This window comes from Talpa europaea (assembly GCF_964194135.1).
Source record: "Talpa europaea genome assembly, chromosome: 14".
Lineage (NCBI taxonomy): Eukaryota > Metazoa > Chordata > Mammalia > Eulipotyphla > Talpidae > Talpa > Talpa europaea.
In genome coordinates this window covers 48768981-48791777 of record NC_140082.1, presented here as the reverse complement: position 1 = coordinate 48791777, position 22797 = coordinate 48768981, and the positions used below count along the sequence as shown (strand labels likewise).

The 22797-nt window shown below is 34.3% G+C and overlaps 1 protein-coding gene across 1 annotated transcript in view; it reads left to right on the top strand.

Annotated features, from left to right (window-relative positions):
• The window catches only part of LYST (lysosomal trafficking regulator), a gene marked incomplete at both ends in the record, with an annotated part of 133230 nt that overhangs the window by 50441 nt on the left and 59992 nt on the right, over nucleotides 1-22797 (top strand). The window contains 10 exons of the mRNA XM_084253644.1: nucleotides 1010-1147; nucleotides 3223-3421; nucleotides 5741-5872; nucleotides 8368-8983; nucleotides 9972-10149; nucleotides 12183-12352; nucleotides 13903-14133; nucleotides 16018-16184; nucleotides 17183-17335; nucleotides 20317-20508. Of these exons, the coding sequence (XP_084109770.1) occupies nucleotides 1010-1147; nucleotides 3223-3421; nucleotides 5741-5872; nucleotides 8368-8983; nucleotides 9972-10149; nucleotides 12183-12352; nucleotides 13903-14133; nucleotides 16018-16184; nucleotides 17183-17335; nucleotides 20317-20508 (2176 nt within the window). The remainder of the gene's footprint in view (nucleotides 1-1009; nucleotides 1148-3222; nucleotides 3422-5740; nucleotides 5873-8367; nucleotides 8984-9971; nucleotides 10150-12182; nucleotides 12353-13902; nucleotides 14134-16017; nucleotides 16185-17182; nucleotides 17336-20316; nucleotides 20509-22797) is intronic.

The window sequence follows — 22797 nt, the reverse complement described above, 5'->3', positions numbered from 1 at the left end:
GTGCTGTGCTTAACCCCTTGCTCCACCAAGGAGGCCCTTAATTAGAATTTCAAATGAGGATGCTAATTGGGGGTTGTTTGATTAGAAATCAGGTTTTTTTTTTAAATTCAAAAGTAAAGCACACAAATACTCCTGTGAATTTGAATAAGGTTTATCTTTCCTAATTGACTATTTTTAAACTGAGTTTGGTTTTGTTGTTATTGGTTGTTTATCACTATTATATTTGGGTATTATTTTCCACGTAGGAAGCAAGCTTTCATTCTTGGGCTGCGTTGTCTTCTGGATCTTAAATTCCATTTTTCTTACAGGGCATCTTGGCCATCTCCCGTGAAGAGAGATGTCTTGGGTAGGGTAGTATTATTAAGGCTATCAATCCTTTTGTCTTTTCATTGATAATGGCAGAATATCAGGACCTGCAACACAAGTCAGTTAATTTTACTCTTTTGACATCTGTTGAAAGGTCATTTGGGATGGTAAAATTAGGTGAAGATTATCTTTCAATAAGTTATTGATGTAAGATTCCCTTTTATCTATTATTGTGGATAATTTAAGATTGATTTATTATGGAAGAAGCATCTTAAGGTACCTTAAAAGGATACTCTAAGTACTGTTTGAAGATGCACTATTAGTAATTGTGCAGAAAATTCTATTATTTGAACTTAAAAGTAAATTAATCCAAAAATGCAGAATTTTCACATTGTCAGTGACTTTTTTCAATTTACTGCCATTTGTTTAGTATAATTTATTAAATATTCTGTCACAAAAGGATTAGTATACTAAAGGAACATATAATGCAATATTGCATTTAGCATAAATATATAGAAATAACGTATTGACAAAAAAGGTCTGGAAATAAGTTTTAATAGTTGCTTTTCTTCCAACATATTTAATCTTTGACCCTGAAAATGCACACAGTGTTAAACTGATACACTGCATATCTTCTAAAAAGCATGCAGCATGTTTTTCAGTAACTGTACTAATTAGCATCTGTTTGTGTTTTCTTTCTCAGCAAGGTGTTTGGGAAACTCTATTAACAGCTCTAGAGGTCCTCATCAGAGCAGATCACCAACAGCAGATGTTTAATATTAAGCAGTTATTGAAAGCTCAAGTGGTTCATCACTTTTTGCTGACTTGTCAGGTTTTGCAGGTACTTTTCATATAACTTTATTTTTGGAGATATTTCTGTTTAATAACCCAATACTATGAACTCTGCAGGAAAAGTCAAACATATAATATAAAATTTCAAACTGTGAGTCTAGAAAAATATTAGTAGCATCATCAGAGAAAGAAGAATTGAACATGCATATGCTGTAGTTGATACATTTGAAATTGCAGTGGGACATTCAGTGGCAGTGACCTTTAGACACTTAGATGTGAAAAACTGAAACTAAGAAAAGGGATTACAGAATTTGGAAATTGTCTGCTTTGATCTTACAGTGAAGTCATGGGGACAGATAAACACTACAATATAAGCAAATAAAAGGAAATTAAAGGACTGAGGTTCACACCTCAGAAAATAACCATTTTAATTGGTGAAACAGGGTGAAAGGAGTTATTGACAAAGATGTAGAGAGAGTAGTAAAATAGTTACAAAAGAGAAGAACCAGGAAACTCAGTAAAATGAAAGTGGGAAGATGCTAACGAACCTGACCAGAAAGGGGTGATCTTTAGAGCCAAATAATATAGATGTTCAGAAAAAAATGTGGCAGGTAAAAGACCATTGGTTTAGACATTCTTAACATCTTGTAAAATTTCAGAGAGTGAGGAAGTCAAGAACCAGATTTCAGGGACTTTAGGTAGCATGCATGGTGGGAAATGAGGAAGGAGTAAGAATAAATGATAAATTAAAAATCCAGCAGCTAGAGAAAAGAGAATCAGAATGTTAACAAAATATTCCCAATGGGTCACCTTAAGGGTTTTTTTAAAAATAAAATATCAGTGACTTGTAAGGAGTCATTGGGGAAGATTGAAGGAAGTAAAAGAGCTGTGATGAACTCAGGAATGAATAGTTGAAGTTGCAACTGGGACATCTGGGAAGATACAAGGGGTACAATTTAGAAGAAAGGCAGATGGTTCTATCACAAATAGCACTGAATTGGAAGTCAGTAGATATGTGTTTCTGGCTTGGCCACTTGGCAGTTATGAGATCTTGGCAAAGGGATTTTGTGCTTTCTTCTGTAAGCTTAGTGTTCTCTTCTTAAACCTGAGGTTGTCAGACTAAGCCATTTCAAAGTTAGCATCTAGATTTTAAGTTTTCTGATTCAGCAATACCAAGAGCAAATGAAGAATGGTTGTAGGGCCATGTCACATGTTTAGACATAGGCAAAGGGAGCAGGAGGAGACTTACCTCCCATAGTCCATAGTCTTGATCCAGAGGCCAGTTGCCATCTATTGTGGTGGTGGAATTAGGGAATATGAATTATTTACATTCATCGTTCTTTTTAGTGATTACTTGTCACTTTACCAGGTCTCATTGTAGTAGGTGATGCAATAAGTAGAATTCAAAGATCTAAGTTTTAATTATAGATTCACTACTTACATGTTTTCTGTGTAGTCTGATGTGTAACCATTTTGGACCTTCAGATTCTAGAAAATGAGGGATGAAACAAATGTCTTAGAGCTATTGTGAGAAAGAAATTTGCAAAATGTACTAATCAATCAGTTTTGTTTATCAGAAATTTTTCCTTCTGATCCCATAGTAGCATAGTAATAGCAGGAGTGGTGGCAGTGATTGTAGTAGTAGTATAGTAGTTCTAATAGTAGCTAACATTTATATGGGACTTACTGTATGTAAGGTTCTATTCTAAGAGTTGTCATTTCATTTTCATAACAACCCTATAAACTAGCACTAGAATTATTCCCATGATGTAGCACTAATATTACACCAAGGCATAAAGCTATTAGGCAGCATGCCCAATGCTAGACAGCCAGTGAATGGAGAAACCAGAAAGCAAACAAAGGCAGTTTGGCTTCTAAGTCAATGCTTATGAGTACAATAATAATTTTGCCTCAATTAAGATAAATGGTCTAGAATAAACTTTTCACTGGTTTTAACAAGTTTTTAATAGCAAGATTGCTGAAGATGAGAAATAGCACTCAATTTATTGATAAACATGGTCAGACATGGAAGTTTTACCTTAAAAAGAATATCTTGCTTAAATTAAAAATGCTAGTTGACAATTCTCTTTTAATCTAAAGAGAGTTTGATTTTTATTTTTTCAGGAACACAAAGAGGGGCAACTTACATCCATGCCCCGTGAGGTTTGTAAATCATTTGTGAAAATTATAGCAGAAGTCCTTGGATCTCCTCCAGATTTGGAATTATTGACAATTGTCTTCAATTTCCTTTTAGCAGTTCACCCTCCTACTAATACTTATGTTTGTCACAACCCCACAAACTTCTACTTTTCTTTGCATATAGGTAGGTATAATCATATTGTTAGATCTTGGCTGTTTCCATTTTCATTTTTTTCTTCCTGCTTGATGCACATTTGTCTGATACTCATTGAATGGCCTCTATGTGCTAGAAACTGCCCTCAGTACAGACTAAGAATGGAACAGAGCAGAAGGCTATAAAGTGAACCGGCATGGTCTCTGCCTTCAGAGAGCTTAAATGCCAAGAGGAAGCAGGAGACATATACTTAAATAGCTGTTAGTAAAAAAACAACATTTGGTAAGTACCTAATAGATGCAAAAGCAGAAATAATTAGATTTCAGAAAAGTTTGTGTTTCATCAGGTTTGAAGAGAGAGAAGATTTTTAATAGATTACAGGGTATCTGACATGAATTTTGAAAAATTTAGGTAGAATGTGATAGGTAGATTAGAGGATTAGCATTCCAGGTAAGGAGCATGACTTAGAGAAAATAAAAATAGGAAAGAATAATAAATTTCATTTAAGTATAGAGAATCTATAAGGAATGGTAAGAAATAGCACCATAAATTTAGTTTTGAACCATCACATAGTTTAGGCACCACCCCATAAGGTCATATTAAGTGGGTCCTTGTCTATAAAGCCAGAAAATTTGAACTTGTGTTCTAGTTACAGGTAATTAAAGGGTTTGTTGTTGTTGTTGTGACTGTTTTGAGCAATGGGGTATGATACAGCCAAGTTGTTGCAGTAGAATTTGGGAAGAGAAGCATAGAAGTGAGTTAAAACTCTTAGAATAGAGGAGGCCACTGAAGAAAAGTGTAGAGAGAAAAAAGGAAAATGGAAGCTAAGTATAGAACCATTAGTAGTTATACTATCTAGAGGGTGAGATGAGAAAGAGGAGTCAGTATAAGATGGAATAATCTGAGTTTTAAAAGAACTAGGAAAATATGTGATAATAGAGCAAGCAAGAATGTAACTATGAAAAAGCTAGATGGTAAATTTAGAGAGGAAAACTGATTATAACATAGCCATTTTAAGGGATGTAGTAAATGAAATAAATGGCTCAGCAGCAGTAAAATTCCAAAAGAAATTAGATAGTATGACTATGTTCAGTCCAGCACACATTTTAATAAATAAAGTTGTTGTCAAGATTCTGGGTGCAGGCTAGTTATAAAGATGAATAAGACATGGTTTCCTCCCTTACAACCTAGTATAAGGGAGAGAGACATAAACAGATAATTACACTATGTGGAAAGTACAGTTATATAGAAGTAAATATTTCATTTGCCAGTAGCACAAAGCATGGTGAGACTTTTTTTCCTGGAGCAGGAGATACCTACCTTTGAGTTTTAAAGATTGAATAGGAGGTGAAGGGAAGGATGTTCCAAGCAAAGCAAACAGCTAGACAGGGTGCTATGAGAAATTGGTGATACTGAAGTAGAATGTAAGAAACACAGCTGGAAAGGGGTTTGGTGACAGATCATCTAGATTCTTGTATATAAGAAGCTTAGACTTTCTCCAGAGTGATAAGGAAGCAACAGAGAGCCACTGAAATGATTTAAGCAGGGCTTGACATTTGATAAGAGAGAACTCTGGTAGCTATGAGGATTTGAGGATGACCAGATGTCCATCATGGATGCCATTTAGAAGTATGTGACAATAATTCAGTTAAAAGATGATAAGAGTTTACATTATAGCGCTGTGTTAAGGATGAGAAACATTTGATAAACAAGAAGTAAGGTTAATAGAAGTTGAAGACAGACGTGACATGGATAAAGGGAAGGTAGTTGTTAGGGGTGGCAACAGGTTTCTACATGGGAAATGGATACTTCTGCCAAAAGAGCCAGAGAACAAAGCAGAAGCAATGAAAGGGAAGAAAGGATAACTCACATTTATATTTGTTGCATTTGTGGTGCATTTAAGAAGCTAAGTCGTTAGATTTAAATTTGAAACTCATAAAAGAAGATTAAGCTGTTGGTATCAATTATGAAGTCATATTGGATACTGAAGAGGATATATTAAAATGTAAGACATAGTCTTTTCCTCAAGGAATGAAAAATCTTCTCAAATAGATCATATTAGCATACAAAAAGGGAATAGTTAAATGTTAAGCTATAGAAATAACTGTTAGAACAGTTGGAATTCAAAGAATATAGTTAACGTGATCAGTTAAGTGTGAACAAATAAATATGTGGTAAAAATTGTAGTATATAAGTACTCATATATCAAGTGTGCATCAATATAAAATATGCTGTATTTTTTCCTCTTTGAACTTCTTTTTGTAAAATCTTGTGTTTAGTCATTTGCTTTTAAAGGTTTTTTTTTTTGTTTTGGTCTTTCAATGTCTCTGTTTTATTTTTTAATTCTAGATGGCAAGATTTTTCAGGAGAAAGTACAGTCAATCATGTACCTGAGGCATTCCAGCAGTGGAGGAAAGTCTGTTAATAGCCCTGGGTTTATGGTAATAAGCCCATCTAGTTTTATAGCTTCACCACCTGAAGGTAAAAAAAAAAAATAGTTATAATGAAAGTATAACTCCTCCCAATTTCATTCTGAATATTAATAGATTAATTAAACATCTTTCAGCAGTATAGTATAACCTGATATTCAGACTAAATAAATGGAAGCTTAAACTTAAAAAAATTATAGACTATATTTAAGGAATCTACCTCACTACTCTGTGGTATCAGTAACTCCCCCTCAATATAACAAGATACTCAGGAGAACTTAGGGAATCTATGAGGCTCATGTTATCTTGCCCTCGAATTCTGTTTCCTCTTATCATAATTATTTGCCTTTCATTAAAGTTTCTAACTTACTTTGCTGATACCATCAAAAAATTTTTTTGCTTACTTTTTCTGTTCTGCCTAAAGTATTCATTTTATACAACTTCATTTGCCACGTGAATCACCATTCAATATTCCACCTCATGGCCCTTGACTTTGGTGACCTTTCCCTCTCCTTTATCTACATTCATCTTTCTTGGTCTTTATCATATCAAGAACACCTCCCACCTCTGAAACTATTCCACTCTCAAATAACAATCTCCTATTTATTTCTTTATCACCATCCCAACTTCCCCTCTGCCTGTTTACCCTATCCAGTCTAGATTCCATTAGCCAATAATGTTCTTCAGTTTCCACGTCCTCTTGGCTTGGGCATTCTTGACGTGTACAACCCTAACCCTGACTTGGTGTAACCATCCTCACCCTCCTGCTAGAGAGTCATCTGTGAGAATTCCTGCTTTTACAAGGGTCTCCAATAGTAACTAGCTTTGGTGCCCTGTAATTTTTTCTATATTCAGAATCAATTCCCTCTTCTATTTCCATAACAAATATATTAAAGTCTTGAGCTTACACTACTTTTCTACCTTCCTAAATTACTCCTAACAGTTTACTTCATCTCTACTTTTCACAGGGAAAAATAGGTACATCTAGTTGTGATCTAGCCATATATATTTTCCTTTTCTGACTGCTGATAGCTTCCATACTGAGACATTACTGTTTTTGTCAGCCCAACCTCTAGCTTAACACAAGTTTTTTTTTTCTTTTTTTAGATTTTTAATTATTGCGGTTACATTTTTGATTTACCCTTCACCAAACCGCCCTTGCCCATACTTATTCTCTGGCCTTTTATTATATTTTAAAGTTTTATTTTAATTGATTTTAGTTGAAATTTTATGGGAAAGCCTATTTTTTTAATTATTGTTCATCACTCTGAAATATTTTTATATACAATTATTTCCTCATTTTTTTTCCAGGTCTTTTGAAAGACTCTTTTGGCATCCTTAGCCCTCCATTAAAAAGGAAAAACTTCTGTGCTATTAGAGCTATTTTATTACTACAGTAAACCTATGCTCTGAAGCAATTCGTTCAGTGCCTATTTGCTGTATATCAGTGCTTCTCAAGTTTTAGAATACAAAAATTATTCACCTGGACAGCTTGTTAAAACACAGCTCCCTGGAACCCCTGTCATACATTCTGTAGAGATAATGTGAGACCCGATACTGTATATCTAGCAGTCACACAGGTTGTATTGAGACCCATGTGGTCTGTGAAACCACACCTTGAGTAACATTCACATATATCTCATGCACAGCACGAAAGACTTTTCTGCTCTCTTCCTACACATATATTAGAAGCAGGAAACTGGAAAGCCTATCAAGAAGAAAAAAACTTACTTCTCACTAACAGCAGCAAGAAGTGACTACAGAAACAGAGAAAAGAGAAAATGATCTAGGGTCATTTAACATAGTAATAATAGCAACAAGTATGACTAGAAATACCATTAATTGAACACCTATTATGTGTGAGGCAGTGTGGTAGGTATATCATACATATGATCTCACTTAATCCTTACAGCAACCTTGCAAAGTAGATATTCTGAATGCTCATTTTATATCTGCAATAACTAGCACTCATATAATTAAATAATTAACCTAAATAAGTAATCTGAGATCACCAAGTAACAGAACTATCACTTGAATCCAGTTTTATCTAAATGCAAATCTCACAATCTATCATATGAAGTTACATCCTGGTGACTGGTAGCCTGAGGCAAATTAAGTTTTACATAATTCATTCAGTTTCACCTCAGTAATTAATCCTGGTGACTTAATCATTCAGTGAATAGTGTATTTTGTTAGAAAGATAGAAAAAGATAAGATTTTTAGAAGATTTTAATAAAAAATCATTAAAAGAAAAATAGTTTTGATACATAAAGAACTTAAGCAGAACTTATGATACCCTGGTGGTGAGTGCAGTGTGTTAACATAGACCCAAAGGGTATGATCCTATAACTCTAAACCATATTCAATTTTGGAAACCAAATTTACCTCAATTTTTTAAAAATGAATTTTAAACATTAGTTACTAGGAACATTAAGCTATATAGATTCTTAACATTGCTTGACCAACAGACTGTTGCTCTGGCAGTAACTGATAGTGCAGAAAAGAAGTGATCCCACTTAAATAGTATTTTTCTGTCTACACTTCCAGGAAACAATGCCTCCAATATTATTCCACAACAGATGGCTGCCAACATGCAGCGTTCTAAAAGCCTACCAGTGCTTCCTACTTTTTCACCTCTAATGCGACAAAAAAAACTGACTGGAAGTTTGGGTTGTATTGACAAGTTACAAGATAATTGTGCTGCTTCCCAACCAAAGAAACGGAATCATCTGGACAGTTCTGATACACTGATAAAAGGCAAAGAAGATGTATCCATCAGTAGCTGTGAATCTGCCAAAACTGTTTGTGAAATGGAAGCTCTCCTTTCAGCCCAAGCCCCTGTCAATGGTGTCACAAAAGGAACACAGAGATTTCCGGAGGCCAAAGTAAATCACAAAGAGTTGGGAGCAGAACCCAGATCAGACAGTGACAGCCCTGGGGATGAGTCCTGTCCGCGCCGACCTGATTACCTGAAGGGACTGCCCACATTACAGCAAAGCCACAGCACTGTTGCAAGCCTAGGACTAGCTTTTCCTTCACAAAATGGATCTGCAACCATTGGCCGTTGGCCAAGTCTTGTTGACAGGAACACTGATGATTGGGAAAACTTTGCCTTTTCTCTTGGTTATGAGCCAAACTACCACCAAACAACAAATGCTCACAGGTACTTACATGCTTTTGCCCCCCATTCCCCTTTTTATGCTGTTCTTTGAAGACTGTCTACACTTCTTTAAATGTCTTTATTACATACGTTTAAAAAAAAAGATTTATTTATTTATGCATACAAGAGCTGGTGTACAGGCCAGAAGTACTGGGGGTGAGAGGATCCACCTGACACAGAGTGGGGAACAGAACAGAAAGAGTGACTGAAATATATTGCTGAGGGAAGCAGCGGGCATGTCAGGAGAGGTCTGCTGCGCCATTTGGGTAGCTCCCTGGCAGGCCGGTGACATTGAACTCATGCTATAGTGGCTGTGGACAGCCTCATAGGTTGCATCTTAACTCCTTGCGCCACCAGGGAGGCCCTACATAATTTCTCATAATACAGCATATATATTAATAACAAATAGAAAGGTGCCTTTCTCATTTAATACTTAGTAATATTGAATTACATATTTAATCAATGGTTAAACCACGAATAGTTCTCAAAGAAAAAATATGGTTTATTTAATTCCTTAAGGTTATTGTAGAAACACTCTTTAGCTCAGGGAAATTAGATAATTTAATACTGTTTCCAAAAACATCTCAAGTAGCGCTATCCAATGAAACTTTCTATAGTGATGGAAATGTCTTATCTGTGCTATTCAATATAATAGACACTAGCCACATGTGCCATGAGCACTGAGAGTGTCATTATGCAGGTGGGGAACTGAATTTAATTTATTTAATTTTATATAGTTCAAATGGCACAAGTGGCTGTCATATTGAGCATCATAGATATAAAATAGTGTTTAGTAGACTATATAGTCCCCCCAAAAATAAGTGATTAAAAAGTGATCACAAATTTGTTAATCATATTTAAATCAGGAAGTGTTTTTTAAACCTTATGGATTTTTGTTTTATGTTAAAATTTTACTGCTCATCACAATTCTTAAGATGATCATCATGTACTTTCACCTTGATAAGTAAGACTTTTTGGGTCTCTGTTTTAGTGTAAGTGAAGACTGTCTGGTGCCCATATGCTGCGGGTTATATGAACTTTTAAGTGGAGTTCTTCTCATCCTACCTGATATTATGCTTGAAGATGTGATGGACAAGCTTATTCAAGCAGATACACTTTTAGTCCTTGTTAACCACCCATCACCTGCTATACAACAAGGAGTTATTAAAGTAAGACAAATACTAGATGTCATATTTAAATTCAGAAAAACATATGTATAATTTCAAATTTGAATAGATATGTTAAAATGGACCTAAAACTTTATTTTATACTTACTAATAATGAGTTGATATAGTTTACTTTTACTCATTTTTTTATATATTATCATCTAATTTTAAGCCTTTCTGATATATATAGATTCATATTAATGTATTTTAAGTCTATCAGTTATAAGGAACACATAGATCATGGAAAGTATCTCCTGAAGTATAGTATCAAATCTTTTTTTTAAACATATTTTTTTTAAGATTTATTTATTTATGCATACAAGAGCTGGGGTATAGGCAGAGATGCGGAGGTGAGAGGATTCACCAGAGACAGAGTGGGGAATAGAACAGGCAGACTGACTGAAATACACTGCTGAGGGAAGCAGCGGGCGAGACAGGAGAGGTCTGCTTTGCCATGTGGGTTTCTCTCTGGCCGGCCGGGGATTGAACTCGTGTTGCAGAGGCTGCAGATTGCTTCATAATGCAGTGCTTAACCCCTTGCACCACCAGGAAGGCCCTAGTATCAAATCTTAATAATTACTTCAGATATCAGCTCAAATGTTACCTTTTCAGAGCACCTTGCCTGACAACTTTACTAAGTCATGTTCCTTTAGTCCTATTTCTCATTTATTCTATCATAGCATCCTAGTTACATCTTGTAACTTTTAAATCTATTTTCTACTTTTTTTTTTAATCTCCCACACTGAAATATAAGCTCCCTGAGGTTAGGTAGTTTGTGTCTTGTAGGTATTAAGTATATCATTGAATGAATAAATGTTTGATAGTTACCATTAGGAAACAACCCAATAATAATTTGACCTTTTAAAGATTCTCATTTCTTTAGTTTGTCTTGATACAGAATATTATTAATTACTTGCAGTTCAATCCAGTATTCTTTGAGTTTCCATTCTCTGTGCTAAATCTGGACTGGTTACTATATGTGAGACATAAAGGGGAATGATGTGAATCTGCATTCAGAATTTTATAACTTAGTGAGAAAATGAGAAATATCCATCTAAGTAAGATGTAAGGAATTCTATGACGAGTGTTTCAGTGACAGTATCAATAAAAAAGAGTTGGTACATAAGAGAAGCAATAATTTTAATGGGGGAATCAGGAAAGGAATCATGGAAAAGGCATTTTGTTATTATGCTGTAAACTTAGAAAGCTTTTTAAGTAGGGCAGTAAATAGATGTGTGTTTTGGGAAGAGTAGTCTATCACCACTGTGAGAGAGTGATTGCTGGGGAGAGAGAGCTAGCAGAACTCTGTTAGCAGGCTAGCACAGTATTCCAGGGGAGAAATAATGTGTTCCTGATGTAAGAAGTGAGAAGGCAAAAGACAGACAGATTTGAGAGACATTCACTAGAATGAAGGAGGAATCAGGATGAAAAAAGCAAAAGTGAGATTAGCCTTGAGGTCTAGGGGAATGTATCTAAGGTTGGAACCATAGAAGAAGTAAGTTTAAAAAGAAAAGTAATTAATTTGGTTTTACATATTGTATTAATATACCAGAGAAGGGTAGAAATTTAGACCTGTGCTCAGGACAAATAATCTGCCAAAGTCTAGAATAGAGCTCTCTTAAGGGAGAAATTATGCTAGAAACAAATCTAGAAAGTATGCTCTCTTTGCAAATATAGAGTACATAGTACATTGTTAACTGGTTTTTCCCTTTCATGATTAGGCATAAACATTTTCTTTAGACTCCGTAAGGTTGCCACTCTACTATTACACATCTCCTAGGTGCCCCTAAAAACTAGATTTTCCCATCAGACAAGTGTTAAGATCTTCAGGATAGAGTCATCAATGGCATTCAGTTGTAGTCAGAGATGAAGTTCAATTTGTTTTGCTATGGAGTTGACGTTCTTTTTAACTTTCTATGTTCTGTACATATGAAACTAGACAATAACTTATAAATGCAAGTATAATACACTGTATAATTTGTATATATTGTGTAAAATTTTAATGCATTATCTAAATTGTATTAATTTTTCCTTAGTTATTAGATGCATATTTTAATAGAGCATCTAAGGAACAAAAGGATAAATTTCTGAAGAATCGCGGCTTTTCCTTGCTAGCCAATCAGTTGTATCTTCATCAGGGAACTCAGGAATTGTTAGAATGCTTCATTGAAATGTTTTTGCGTCGACGTATTGGCCTTGATGAAGAGTAAGTGGGTTCTTCCCTCCCCTGTAATTGGGAATCTTTTGTCTTACCTGTAAAATTTATTACGCTCACTCTATATTAAACCCACTATTAGAAAAATTATTTGGTCACTTTTAGAAAAAAAATCTACTAAAAGTCATTTTCCATGTGAATTATTGTTTTCCATATGACATCCTTTCTAAAATCTTCTCCTTTGTATTCTCTATCTGGAAACAAATGCTGCATCAGATAAAAGAAAGTGATAGTTAAGATCTGATATAAAGTATTAACATAAGGTTACTTGAAAACAAAAAGAACTTGTGTTTTTTCAGCCATAGATTGCATGCGTGAACTAGTGAAGAAGCTCTTCCCTTCCCTCATAGGCTTTAGATTATCCTTTACCTGGAATTCTAGGTATACTAATTACTGAGATTTGACCCTGCTATGATGCTAGATAAGTACAAAAATAACAGAATATTTTCTGCCATAGCAAAAGTTTTCCAGAAAGGTTAAGCAGTTTATGATAGAATGAGTGTGTTTCCTATTGAGTGCCTCCTACTTATTATTAAATAGATCAATTCAGATTTTGAGGACTTTACTTATTAATTAGAGTAATGGCAATAGTACTTTTCATTTGCATATAGATTTTGCTTCTTTCATAGCAATTCTGTATTTTCTCATTTGAATCTCACAACAGAATTGAGAAGAAAATAGGGCAAATATCATCACACATATTTGACAGATAAGGAAGTGAAGTATAAAATGTTAAATAATATCCCTCCATCACAAGACAGATTGTATAGGGAGTACTTAAGACTGATTTCCTTCTTTCTTTTTTTTAAGTACTTTCCACTTGCATGCCATTTAATCTTTTTTTTATTTATTCGTGCGTACAAGAACTGGGGTATAGGCCAGAGATGTGGGAGGGGGGACAGAGACAGAGTTGGGAGCAGAACAGGCAGATCTACTGAAATACACTGTTGAGTGGAGCGGTAGATGAGACAGGAGAGGTCTGCTGCACCATGTGGATTAGCTCCCTGGCTGGGGACCACACTTATGCCTTGGTGACTGATAATAGTTTGATAGTGCTAAGACTTAACGCCTATGCCACCAGGGAGGCCCAGGATTGATTTCTTTTACTAGACTTCTTTTTACTAGTTTCTGTGTCTCAAATATTTTGTTGAATAATATCATTATTAATGAATTTTGTTATTGTTGTTATTATTATTTTCCTGTGCACTTGTTATATAGCCCCCTAAGGCAGGGAGTCTATGGATACCTAATGGGTCTTAGTCAAATTAAAGTGAGTCAATTAAAACTATGAAATTGTATGTGTATTTTATTTGAATGTTTGTGTATTTGCCTTGGACAGATTGTAAGTAATACCTTTTGTCTTATTTTTGGAGGGCTCTGTGCTCTTAAAAAACATTAAGAATCCTTCCCCAAATTAATTTTTTAGATCTTCAAAATCAGGTTAAGAAAATGGCTTATATTCCAATATTTTTTCCTTGTTTTGTGTTAATTATTTCTAGTGTTTTTAATTACTTCTAATAACTGTATATTATCTATTATAGGTTTGATCTGGAAGATATAAAAAATATGGGACTTTTTCAGATGTGGTCTGTTATTCCTATTCTGGGACTAATAGAGACCTCACTATATGACAACATGCTCTTGCATAACTCTCTGCTACTTCTTCTCCAAATATTAAATTCTTGTTCTAAGCTAGCAGATATGTTGTTGGACAATGGTCTGCTGTATGTGTTATGTAATACAGTAGCAGCACTGAATGGATTAGAAAAAAAGTAAGTGTTAAAGTATTATATAAAGCTATAGCTGATAAAATTTGGGGGAAGGGAAAAATAAGTGTTTACATTAAAGCATTTGATTTTTTCTTAATACTTTCAAAGAACTTCCTACAAAATTGATAAAATTAAATTGCATTTGGAAGGGCACATTTTCCAACATTTTCAACAAAATTTGGTTAAGAAGAAATTGTTTCTATGACCTATTTTGGAGTCTTTGGAGCCTGACAACAAGTAAAATAAATTAAGTGTCCTCAAATTTATTTACCAAACTTTCAGTTTAGTCTTAAAAAATTTATTATCCCCACTAGGAATTGGCAGTTGAGGATCAGAGAGATATAGTAACCTGTTGACAATCACACAGCTAGTAAATAACAGCATTTAAGAGTGAATCAGTCTCAGTTCAAAAGTGTATGTTTTAAAGTCACCATGCTATCCTACCCTTAACACACTGTATCACTGTTACCATCAATTAATTTCTTTTTTTTTAAGATTATATATTTATACATACAAGAGCTGGGGTACAGGCCAGAGATGTGGGATAGTGGGGGCGGCTTGAGAGGATTCATCAGAGACAGAGTGGGGAGCAGAACAGGCAGACTGACTGAAACACACTGCTGAGGGGAGTAGAGGGCGAGACAGGAGAGGTCTGCTGCAACATGTGGGTTGCTCACCCTGGCCAGCCGGGATCGAACTCATGCTACAGAGGCTGCGGATTGCTTCCTAGTGCGTTGCTTAACCCCTTGTGCCACCAGGGAGACCCCCCATCAATTAATTTCTGATACCTGAAAGTACATTAGCAAATGGCTCCTCTCCAAGTTGATGAACAGCTTTAAAAAATGTTAGATTATGTTTTTACTTGGACTTTGCATACCTTTGTAAAAATGTCTGCCTTTGTGATACGCACTGTTGCATTTTTATTAACATATTGTTAAAATATAAATCTAGTGTACCATCTTATTGCACATTAAAACATTAAGAATTATCTTTTTTTTTTACAGAAAAGAGTGCATATCTTTATTAGGATTCTCTAGGCCAAGAAAACTCTCTGAGTACAAGACAGACAATTCAGTTTAAATTTTATTAGGCACCTACTACATTTAGGATCTGTGTGCTAGGCATATGAGAAATACAAACAACTATATTTCCTCAAAACAATTAGTCTTGGTTATAATACATGAAATTAATAAAACTCAGAAAGTGTTAACTATAGGCTTCTTCTAAAACTATTATTTTAAATACTTTTTAAAAAATATGCTCGCTGAATATCCCTATATGCCACTATATTAATTGGCTGAAGACAATTGCCATTTTAACTCTTGTTTGATTTGGAAAAAGTAAATTGAGAGATATATGTATACTTAATATCATACACTGAAGTAGATTATCAAGGTCAAAAATTGAGGGACAGAAGGAATTCATATTTACTGGATACCTATAAATGATTAATACATGTTTAAATCTATTATTTCTTTTAATCCTTAAAATAACTATAGTTTATACACATGTACTTACTTTATTCAAGTATTCCCCTGAGAAGCAGTATCAGAATGTTCCTATTCATACCCAAAAAACTTCATCTTTTGTTTGAGCTAGGAACCTCCTTATGTGTTCATATAGTATCTTGTGTTAATCTCTGTTGTTACATTTACAGCCATTAACTGTTTGTAGTTATCTCTGTACTTGTCTTTTGCAAGAATAAGCTTTTTGATGCTTCTTATTTCTTATAAGAAGTTTTCTTATTTTTATTATTTCTATTCCTAGCATTTAATTTGTGTTACCTGTCATAGAGTAAGCATGAATAATATTGAATGAATGAATGCTCACATAACAGAAATTTAAACTAGTTCTCTTTGTCATAAATTATTTATTTTTTTCCTTTAGCATTCCTTTGAATGAATACAAATTGCTTGCTTGTGATATACAGCAACTTCTCATAGCGGTTACAATTCATGCTTGCAGTTCCTCAGGCTCACAGTATTTTAGAGTTATTGAAGACCTTATTGTACTTCTTGGATACCTTCAAAATAGCAAAAACAAGAAGACACAAAGTAAGATTTAATTTTTAAGAATTCCTATGGGAGTTGTATAGTGCAAATAAACAAAAGTGTTATTTGAACCAAATTTTTTTCTTGGAAACTGTTTTACTGAAGGTTTATCCTTAATTGTGTGATGATGCCTATCAACGATATAAAGATGACTTTTTTTTAAAGATTTATTTTATTTATTTATGCGTATAAGAGCTGGGGTATAGGCCAAAGGTGCATGAGGGTGAGAGCAATCACCAGAGACAGAGTGGGGAGCAAAACAGGTACTACTGAAATACACTACAAAGGGGAGCAGCAGGAGAGACAGGGGAGGTCTGCTGTGCCATGTGGGTTATCTCCCTGGCCTGGGATAGAACTCGTGCTGCAGTGGCTTCATAGTACTGAGCCTTAACCCTTTGCGTCACCAGGGAGGCCCCCAAAAAAGACTTTTTCAATGGTGAACATTTTAAAAAAAATGCCTTTATTATAATTAGTGATTCAGAACACATTATTAAAAGAAGCTACTGGTTTTTCTTACCAAGCAACATTGAAAGGCTTATGTTATATAATAATACCCTCTAGTTTTCTTTTTTAATGACAAACATTAAAGTAAATATGAAATTAAAAACTTGAGAATTTCTGACTAAACTTTTTCTTATACATTTAAAAGCCTACTTTTTAAAAGTTATATGAAAAGAAATAAATATGTGAGCTAGTATTTTTCTGTTGGATATTTTTTATAATGATTATTTGTAAATTTGCTTTAAAATTGCTTCTAAAGACAGTTTAAAAAGTTTGCTACCATCAAAATGTCATGTTGATAAAAATATTTTAATGTTTTTCATTAATGTAACATTGGTTTATAACCCTGTTTTATGATCCTCTTCAGGTGTAATTTTTTTAATTTATGTCTAATGAAACATTACTGGCAATTTATATATTATATGAATATAAAAATCCATTAAATAAAAAAAATAGTGACCACATAACTTATGAACTATTCTTGTGTCCTCTGTTTTTAGATATGGCTATTGCTCTGCAGCTTAAAGTTCTTCAGGCTGCTATGGAATTTATAAGAACCACTGCAAATCATGACTCTGAAATCCTTACAGAATCATTCCAGTTGCCTTCTGTTCCCCACCAGGCAATACTTCAAAAGCGGAAGAGCATTGCTGGTGAGTACTGATATAATTTTTTAATAATTATACTTTTCTCTACTTGGTGCCATTCAAATTTTTAAAATATTTTTCTTTTTATTGTCTTTTTTTTAATTGGGATAGCTTTGGTTTACAACACTATATATAATACAGAGGTATACAGTCATGTCTCTTCAGATGTAGATTACTACTCTATACCTACTACCAAGACACCCCTAGTCTTCTACCATAGTCTATTGGGTTCCTGCCTGCTTTGTTCTCCACCCTCACTCTCCCTTTCTGGTAGCCTCATAAAAATATTTCTTCATTTAAAAAGTTAAACTATAAAATTTGAGAAAGTTTCCTCCCAGAGGAAGCTATTCTACTGCTTTCTTGTTAGTACAGTTCTCATTCAAATATCTCTTGAGCACTTATATGCCAAGCACTGTGTTAAATGTTGAATATGCAGTGATGAAAAAAAAATAAATAAGACACGATTCTGTCCTTACAGAGATTATAAAATATAGTAAAAAAAAAAAAAAGTAGAGGGAAGGAATAGAGACTAAAAGAAGGCACCCTGATTTTACATCAAAAGCAAGGAAAGCCTCCAAAGAAGTGAGATTTCAATGTAGAAGTGAAGAAGAGATGAGTCAGCAAGGTTAATAGTCAGAGGAAAGTGTTATAGGCAGAACTGAAGGCTTATTGGTTCATGAGCAGAAAAGGGCTGTTTGTTCAAAGCTATTTAGCCAGAGTATGTTCTTGACGAGAGAGTGATGCTGGATGAGGCTGTACAGAATGGCCTCGGTCAGTTCATGCATAATCATGTAAGCCATGTTACGGAGTTTAGATTTTATCCCAGTGGAAAATCATCTGAAGTTTTTAAGTATGTGACATGACAATCAGGGGCGTGCGTGTGTGTGTGTGTGTGTGTGTGTGTGTGTGTGTGTATAGACCACTCTAGCTTCTATGAAGTAAGTGGATTAAAGGAGAGCAAGAGAGAAATTGAGTTCAGGTAGGAGGTTACTGCAATAATCAAGGCAGGAGATAATGACTCAGATATAGTTAGGATGCACTTGACATCATGCTTGTTATAAATTAGTAAATATAATCAAAAATAAATATTGATAATTTCACACATCCTTATTTTTTCCGCAAAACCTACCGTTACTTTCATATACATAATTTGGAAAGAGCATAAATACCCCCCCACATAAAATCTATATATGTATGTATGCATATATGTATATATAGTTGCTATCTATATAGGTACACAAACATATCTCCAAATGGAGTATTTGGTAGTTGTTTAATCATCCTTAGTTAAGGGTTTGTTTTTTGTTGTATCTTTTTAACGTAACATTGGTTTGTATCTCTGCATATGATTCATAAATATAAGACCCCACCCTCTTCAGGTGTATGTTATCACACCACACCTACCACCAAGGCACCCATAGCACTCCACTACTAAGGGTTTTTAAATCCAAATCTTTCTTCTACCTGTGTCAAACTACTTTATTATATTCAATGCTATGCCAAATTTAAAAAGGATGTGAAAAATCTATCTGTAGAGAAGGGCTATTAAATAAACATTGTCTTGCAATAGTATGTTTAGATTATGCTTAATAAAAGTTTATATAAATAAAACTTTTAAAGCATCTATATGACCAAAGTTAATTGCCTCTATATAGCCTTTTTAATTATATATCTGAAAGCAGTATCTCCTCTTGAGCGGCTATCCCAGTTGTACCTCTGTTGTCACAGATAGAATTCTATCTTTTACCAAGTCTGGAGATAATGCTCAGCTTTGTATATACCAAAAGATGACTTTTAGACCACTTTTTTCCTTTGCAGGCGTCCTTATATAGTCAGTGACTGCTTAGAAGGAATTCACCCTCTGTTGACATAAGAAAGTTATCCTGTTACTTTCACAGATAATTAATGTTTCTTGTTGATAGTTCTCATTCTCATGTCCATTTCTTCTCTGCTCTGTACCTAAATCCTTGGCTTAGTTAATATCCAGATATGAAGTATCTTTGCTGACTCTGTCCATCAAAATGTATTCACTGATGAAAAATAACTGATTTCCTAAAATACTGGACTTACTAAATAAATGTTATTAAATTCTTTATCTTAAGGATGAGTCATTTAAACCTATCATAATTTAGTTATAATAAGTAATGTTTATAAAAGCTATTTATGTAAATTAATATATGTTTTCATAATTTAAAACAAAGGTTCAATTCCCATGAAGGCTTCCATTAATCCTCACCTACCAAGACGTCATTTTGGTTCCTATGGTCAACTTCCGATGCCTTTCTACTTCAGTCCATTAAATCAAGACACATTCCCCCTGTTTTCTCCTGGATCTACTACCTCGGTGGTACCTCCTGGAGCAGGTGTAGTAATGGTGCAGGAACACCACTCTGCCCATTCAATCTAAAGAAACATTTCTCAGGAAATGCTTTTGTAGGATTGAATTCCAAATGATGCTTACGCACCAAATCATCTTAATAGCAAATCATTGGAATTATATTGGCCTTTCTGATCTCTTCACTTTCATTTGGCTGATTTCCATTATGCCACTATATATACACTTTTCAAAACTCCTTTGCAAATCCAACAATGGTAATTATCCAGAAAATGTAATGTTATAAATAAAACATAATGAGTTTAAAATCTGTTGATTATTTTGGAGTATAAGGAAGTAAAACAGTATTTGAAAATATTTTGTCAAAGCATTCTGAACTACTTATACCCTTATAATTCTTTGAGTTTTTCAGAATTTTGCCAAATGATACTCATCCTACTAAGCTACGTTACTAGCTTTAACATTCTTATTTAGGACTTTGAAATCAAAGGTACTGTTTTACTTCTTTAAAGAGGGAAAAACATCACTTTTAATCACTTTCTTTTCCTTTGTATGAATTAACTCTGTATTAAATAAGGTGATTTGATAACCAAAGCTAGTCCTTGATTCCTGTTCATTCTGATATTTGATGTTTTAATTTATGTACTTGAAGGTCCTCGAAAATTTCCACTTGCTCAGACTGACTCTCTTCTAATGAAAATGCGTTCAGTAGCAAGTGATGAACTTTATATGATGATGCAACGGAGAATGAGCCAGGAGAATCCCGTCCAGGCAACGGAAATAGAACTTGCACAGAGACTACAGAGGCTCACCATTTTAGCAGTTAACAGGATTATTTATCTAGGTATGACTAGAGAATAAATATTTTCTTGTTCAGATATTGGATTAAAAGAAAATAATTTGAAAGGAAACTGATTAGGCTTCCAATTTTTAAGCAACATTGTTCTTATTCTTACCATCCATGCTATTAAAAGAATTTCTGATTTAGAACTAATATCTTGAATAAAAGTTCATTGTTTAATGTGTTAAATCCTGACTGAGATTTACCATTGAGTTTAAAACAGTGCCGCACCTCTGGTATATTTTTTTAACTTTTATTTGAGATAATCATAGATTTACATGCAGTTATTATTATTATTATAGAGGTTCCATGTACTCTTCCCCCAGTTTCCCTAATGATTTGGAAAAACTGTAAGCCAGGATATTGACATTAATGCCATCAATAAGCAGAATATTTCCATCATCACAAGGATTCCTTACATTGCTTTTATTTTTAGCCTACACACTTTGATCCCACTCTTTCCTCTCCTTAGTCCCTGGCAACCTCTGACATATTTTTTATTTCTATATTTTCATCATTTCAAGAATGTTGCAAAAATGGAATCATACAACCTGTTGGTTTGGTTTTTTTCATTCAACATTATCCTCTAGGGAGTGTTCCTGGTTGTTGCATGTATCGATAGTTTATTCCTTTTCTGTGTTTGCTATGATTCCATAGCATGGATGCATCACAGTTTGTTAACCATTCATCTGTTGAAAAATCATTTGACATTTTTTCCATTTTGGACTATTATAAATAAAGCTGCCTGCTATAAACATTTGTGCACAGGTTTTTGTGTGAACATAAGTCTTCATTTTTTTCTGGGATAAATGCCCAGGAGTGCAAACGTTGGTTTGTATGGCAGTTGCCTGTTTCGTTTTTGTTAGAAACCTGCTAATCTTGTCCAGAGCATCCATACAATTTTACACTCCCACCAGCAACATCTGAGTGATTCAGTTTTCTGAATCACTTACCAGTAATTGGTAATCACATATCCTTACCAGTAATTGGAATCATTATTATTTGTTATTTTTAACCATCATGGTAGTTGTGTAGTAAAATTGCATTGTGGTTTCAATTTGATTTTCAATATTGGTTCATGATAGATAGATAGACCTGGAACAACCTCTAAAAGGTTATGCAGGGCGTCCCCTGGTGGCGCAGTGGTTGAACGCTGGGCTGCAAAGCTGCCTACAGCCTCTGCAGTGCTGGTTCAATCCCCTGCCACCAGCGAGAGTCCCACATGGCACACAGACCTCTCCTGCCGCACCCGCTCCTCCCTTCAGCAGTGTATTTCGTCCATCTGCCTGTTCTGTTCCCTGCTCTGGCTCTGGTGAATTCTCTCACCCTCCTGTGCTTCTGACTGTACCCAGTGCCTGTATAAATAAATAAATAAATAAATAAATAAATAAATAAATACTTTAAAAAAAAAGGCTATGCAAAGAAATACACTCAAAAACCCTATAGATTTAAGTCAAAATGAAATCCTAAATATGTTCAAGTAGCCTCAAGAAGGCAGGAAAAGAAAACAGTAATCGTTAATTACTAGAAAAACATAATACACCTAACCTTTTTAAAAAATCTTTTTTACATATATATATACATTTTACATCATAACCATTTTGTACAATGCATGCTTGTATGCTTTCTCCTTTTATGTATATTTCCTGTAAAATTCCCACCACAAGTCACCCGTGAACCATCACCATAGTCCCTGTGCTCTCTCCCCTGTTTTGGTCCCTCTTCCTCCTCCTCCCTTGAAGAATGTCTCTAATTTCTTGTTGCCTGCTAATTTTTTTTAACTTATTATTATTGTTATATATATTTTTTCCTGACCCCTTATTTGATTCTATATATTCCTCCTATTTGTGAAACCATCCAATATTTTCCTTTTTCCTTCTGGCTTATTTCTCTAAGCATAATCCCTTCCAGCTCCATCCATGTTGCTGTGAATGGCATGAGTTTATCTTTTTGATTGCTGAATAGTATTCCATTGAATACACCTAAGCTTCAAAAACCAAAAATAACTTTTCTAATTTATGTTTGAGTCACCTAGCTCCCAGGATAAAATCCAAAATTGTATCATTTTGTTCACATGAACAGCATTTAACAGGCATGAAATAAAATAGCTCTGTACATCCATCTAATGTACATATCATATGATCTTTATGTTTGATTTGTGCAAGAAACTCATGGCTTTAATACTTTTGCAGTTTAATTTCATCATCATTAGTAAACTAGATCCTGAATTTAGAATTGCTTGATGTATATATGTTTAAATTCCTACATTGCTTTAGATGAATTCACTTTCTC